General features: G+C 48.3%; 1 protein-coding gene across 1 annotated transcript in view; it reads left to right on the top strand.

Annotated features, from left to right (window-relative positions):
* The first annotated feature begins 107 nt into the window (after window positions 1-107).
* The window catches only part of LOC108522864 (pregnancy-specific beta-1-glycoprotein 6-like), a 7080-nt gene continuing 2073 nt past the window's right edge, over window positions 108-5114 (top strand). The window contains exons 1-4 of the mRNA XM_017863320.1: window positions 108-156; window positions 824-1102; window positions 2582-2869; window positions 3257-3511. Coding sequence (XP_017718809.1) covers window positions 108-156; window positions 824-1102; window positions 2582-2869; window positions 3257-3511 — 871 coding nt within the window. The remainder of the gene's footprint in view (window positions 157-823; window positions 1103-2581; window positions 2870-3256; window positions 3512-5114) is intronic.

The following is a 5114-nucleotide window of genomic DNA, read 5'->3' as shown; positions in this document are numbered from 1 at the left end:
GTCATTTCTGCATTTGCAAACATCCACATATATTTCTAGAAAGATCCACATGGTCCTCACCTGCCCTCTACAGGGGAAGGCAACATCATGGATGCAAAACAGGGAACATGGTCTTCGTCCAAAGCTATCAGCTCTTGCCTGTCCCCTTCACTCTTTGTAGGTGATTCCTTGGACTCTGCTCTATCTTTAGTGGTCACTGGCTCAAGTCACTTACTGTGAGACAGCTGGGAAAACTGCCCCACCTTGTGGCTCCACTGCCTGATGACTGAACTGACCTCCAGGCTTGACTCTGGTCTCCCCTGTGTTATCTCTGCTGATGTACCCAGTCCCACGCCAGGCTTCCCTGTACGCAAAGGGTTTAAAGACAATGGGAAGTTTCATCATCTATCTCTAAGATGCCCTTGGAAAGGGAAGCTGCAGAGAAAACATACCTTGGGGGCAAAGTAAGACTGAAACTAAGAAGATTCCAGCAATGCATACTCCAGGTGAGGACCGCAAGGTGGGCCAGGCAGGCAGTTGGAGAGGAAGGGACTCAGAGAGGCACCAGGGGCTGTGACTGCTGGTCCCATGTTTTTCCATGATCCAGTGCTGCTGCTCAATTCACACTTGAGAAAGTCTGTGCTTCTTCCACATACAGAAGGCAGCCTCACATTCTCTGAGCCCTCAGATTGCTATGCATCTGTCTTGTAACACACACATCTGCCATGGCCTTTTAAGGACTTGAGTGGGCTGAGAGGTGGGAAAGACCATCTCCGATTGAAAAATGCCTTTGGAGGAATCAAAGGTGCCACACAGGGCAATCTTCTCTCTGTTATTTGCACAGTGGATATTCCCAAGCCCTCCATCTCCAGCAGCAACTTCAACCCCAGGGAGGCCGTGGAGACTGTGATCTTATCTTGTGATCCTGACACTGAAGATGTAAGCTACCTGTGGTGGATAAATGGTCAGAGCCTCCCTATCAGTCGCAAGTTGCAGCTGTCTGAAAACAACAGGACCCTGGTTCTATTTGGTGTCACAAAGGATACTGCAGGACCCTATGAATGTGAAATGAAGAACCCAGTGAGTTCCAGCCGCAGTGACCCAGTCACCCTGAATCTCCTCTGTGAGTATCTTCTGTTCCTCTGTGAGCCAGGCTGCCATCCCAAATACACATGGCCAGAGGCCAGGCCTCTCAGTCCCTCTCAGGTCCAAGAACAGAGACCTTTAAACCTGGACATCAAAGCTGGCCATGATGATGAAGAGTAGGCTTAGGCTTGATCAACAATTGGAGAGAAGAGGCTGCTCCTGTCATGGGAGACTCAGGGTCCACAGCTTATGATGGGAGAAAAAGGTGAATGTCTCAGGCTCCAGATCAGTGAACACAGCAGGGATTTGGCTGGGACTTCAGTGTTGTGACTTAGCTCACAGGGTCACTGTGGCCCTTCCACAGACCAGGATTTTCCCTTCCCTCTCACAACATCACCTGTGACTTTATTCTCTTTGCTCCAGATGGCCTGAATGTCCCCACCATTTCCTCTTCATACACCTATTACCATCCAGGGGAAGTCCCCAAGCTTTCCTGCCTCCCAGACTCTCACCCACTGGCAGAGCATTCTTGGCTGACTGATGGGAAGTTCCAGCAATCAGCATAAGTGTTCCTTATCCCTCAAATCATTAAAACATATAGAATGGTCTATGTCTGTTTCATCCATAACTCAGCTACTGGTGGAACAAATCTCATAATTAAGAGGCTCATAGTTCCTGGTAAGTGGATCCATGGAGCATTGGCCATATGTTTTCCAGTGAAGTCTATCTGGCTCTCAAGGAAGAGCCACCTGCTCTCTGCAGAGGGAGAAGGAAATAAAAAACCCAGGACAGGGAATATGTTTCTGCTCCAAAACCACCAGCTTTTGCCTGTCCCCTCACCCTTTCTAGATCATTGCTTGCACTCTGCTCTATTTTGGAGGTCACCAGCTCAAGTAAATCATCATGAAACACCTGCAAAAAACTGCCCCACCTTGTACCTCCACTGCCTGAGGACTGAACTGACCTCCAGGCTTGACTCTGGTCTCCTGTGTCTTATTTCTGCTGAAACATACAGTCCCAGGCCAGGCTGTTCAGTATCTTAGGGTTTCAGGACAAAGGGAAATGCCATTATTACTCATCTCTAGAATGTCCTTGGAAATGGAAGCTGCAGAGAAATCACATGTAGGGGGGCAAAGTAGGATGGAATTTGGAAGAGGCCCAGCAGTTGCACATTCCAGGTAAGGAACCCAATGTGAGCCAGTCAGCCAGCTGATTAGAAAGGGACTGGGAGGTGTACCAAGGCCGGTGACTCCCACTAACGTGTCTGTCCATGACCCAACACTGCTGATCAATTCACAGTTGAGAAAGTCTGTGTTTCCCTAAGACAGAGCAGGTGGCCTCATAGTCTTTGAGCCCTTAGATCATCATGCATCTGTCTTGTGACCCACGCACCAGCTATTGACTTTCAAGGACTCAGGTGGGCTGAGAGGTGGGAGATGCCAACTCTGATTGAAGGATGCCTGTGGGGGAATCAAAGGTGTCACACAGGACAATCTTCTCTCTGTTATCCACCCAGCTGAGCTGCCCAAGCCCTACATCACCAGCAATAACTTCAACCCCATGGAGAATAGGAATGATGTATTCTTAACCTGTGTACCTAAGACTCAGGGCTACACCTACATGAGGAGGGTAAATGGTCAGAGCCTCCCGGTCAGTCCCAGGCTAAAGCAACCTGGTAAAAACAGGATCCTCATTCTAGCCAATGTCACAAGAAATGACACAGAACCCTATGAATGTGAAATATGGGATCGAGTTGGTAGCATCTGCAGTGACCCAGTCACCCTGGATGTCCTTTTTATCTTTGGTTCCTCTGTGGACCAGGCCACCAGCAAAAATCCAAATGACCAGAGGCCAGACATCTCAGTCTCTCTCAGGTCCAAGTACAGACACTTTTATTTCTGGACACCAGGGCTGGCCATGACTCCCTGCCCTGGGAAAACTTGGCTAGGCACAGCCTTAAGCAAGAATACAAAGGGAGGGGCTGCTCTCGTCATGGGAGACTTGGGGTCTACAGCCTGTGATGGGAGAAACACGTGAATACCTCAGGTCTTGGCTCAGTGAAGACAGAAGGGGTTTGGCTGGGCCTTGAGGGTGTGTCTTGGCTCAGAAGGACACTGTGTCCCTTTGAGAGACCAGACGCATCCCCTTCCCTTGGACGACATCACCTGTGGCTTTATTCTCTTTACTCCAGATGGTCCAGACTTCCCCAGCATTTCCCCTTCATTCACCGATTACCGTTCAGGAGATAACCTCTACTTGTCCTGCTTCGCGAACTCTAACCCACCGGCAGAGTATTCTTGGACAATTAATGGGAAGTTTCTGCAATCAGGACAAAAGCTCTTTATCCCCAAAATTACTACAAAGCATAACGGGATCTATGGTTGCTCTGCTCGTAATTCAGCCACTGGCAGGGAATGTTCCACATTCAAGATGATCGTAGTCTCTGGTAAGTGGATCCCTGCATCATTGGCAATAGGGTTTTCGGTGGAGTCTATCTGGTTTTCAGAGAAGAGTCAGGAAATCATTTTTATTCCCAGCCTGTGTCCCATGGGCAGAAGCAAATCCTAAATTCTCCTCCTGAACCCTCCCAATTTGTCTCTACAAACTCTATTCTCCTTGTTTCTCTGTTTTCTCATGGCTGACCTTGTGTCCAGTCTGAGAAGGGTAGGGAGGGGGCTTTGTCAGTCCTGAGCCCTGTGTGGTGGAAGAGGCTTCATACAGTGACAAGAAGGAGAGTCCTCAAGATCAAGTTGCTTCTCACTGTCTCCAACACACCCCTTTCTGCCACGTCTTTGTTTTCTTTTACTTACTCCATGTGCTACAAAGAACATCTGAGGCTTTGAAACAAGCTCCCAAATGAGAGGAGGAAGCCCCTTGGATGAGAGAGGAGCAGCTCAGATTGCTGCCTCCTCTGCTCCAGGCTTCTCCAGTGACTGGCCCTGCCTGACTCCACTGGGGTGGGTCCCACTGGGGTGGGACCAGCATGTGTGGAGAAAGACCCCTGATGGTCTGTTCTGAAATCAGCTAAATCGAGCTACCAGTTGAAATGAAGCCCCTTGGATGAGAGAGGAACAGCTCAGACTGCTGCCTGCTCTGCTCTGGGCTTCTCCAGTGACTGGTCCTTCCTGACTCCACCTGGTGTGGGACCAGCATGTGTAGAGAAAGAGCCCTGGTGGCCTCTCCTGGATTCAGCTAAATTGAACTGCCAGTTGAAGTGAAGGCTAGGTTGCCGGGAAATTAGAAGAGAGGGAGCCTCCAGGCAGACTCCTGAGCTGTGCCGTGGCTCTGAAGTCACCGGCTGTATGAGACTGTTGACACAGCACGTGGGACACAGCACAGAGGACAATGAGTGATGCACACTTGTAGAAACAGGGAGATTCACCTCTGGGGCTCTGCATGGCAGGAAAGGGGCAATGCCAGAAAGTGTGTATTTATAGAGTGTAAGACTACCAGGACACTTATATATATTATAAGACTTATCATTAACTATTTCTAAGTGTGTAATTTAGTGTTGTGTAACCATCACACTATCCATTTCCAGAACTTTTTCCTTTTACCATATTAAACCTCTGTACCCAATAAACAGTAACTCTCACTCCTTCTCCCCTTAACCCTTAGCACCCACCATAGTACTTTCTGTCTCTATGTAACTGGCTACTATATCTTTTATAAATGGAAGTATGTAAGAATTATCCTTTTGTGTCTGGCTAATTTCGGTTAGCATAATGTCTTCAAGGTTCATCCATTTTGCACGATGTACTGGAATTTTATTCCTTGTTAAGTTTGAACAACTTTTATTATTATTATTATATTGTAAGTTCTAGGGTACATGTGCATAACGTGCAGGTTTCTTACACATGTATACTTGTGCCATGTTGGTGTGCTGCACCCATCAACTTGTCAGCACCCATCAACTAGTCATTTATGTCAGGTATAACTCCCAATGCAATCCCTCCCCCCCAACCCCGTGATAGGCCCCAGTGTGTGATGTTCCCCTTCCCAAGTCCAAGTGATCTCATTGTTCAGTTCCCACCTATGAGTGAGAACAT

Source organism: Rhinopithecus bieti, unplaced genomic scaffold, assembly GCF_001698545.2.
Source record: "Rhinopithecus bieti isolate Rb0 unplaced genomic scaffold, ASM169854v2 scaffold_70602, whole genome shotgun sequence".
NCBI classification, from domain to species: Eukaryota; Metazoa; Chordata; class Mammalia; order Primates; family Cercopithecidae; genus Rhinopithecus; species Rhinopithecus bieti.
This window is presented reverse-complemented; position numbering and strand designations above follow the sequence as displayed.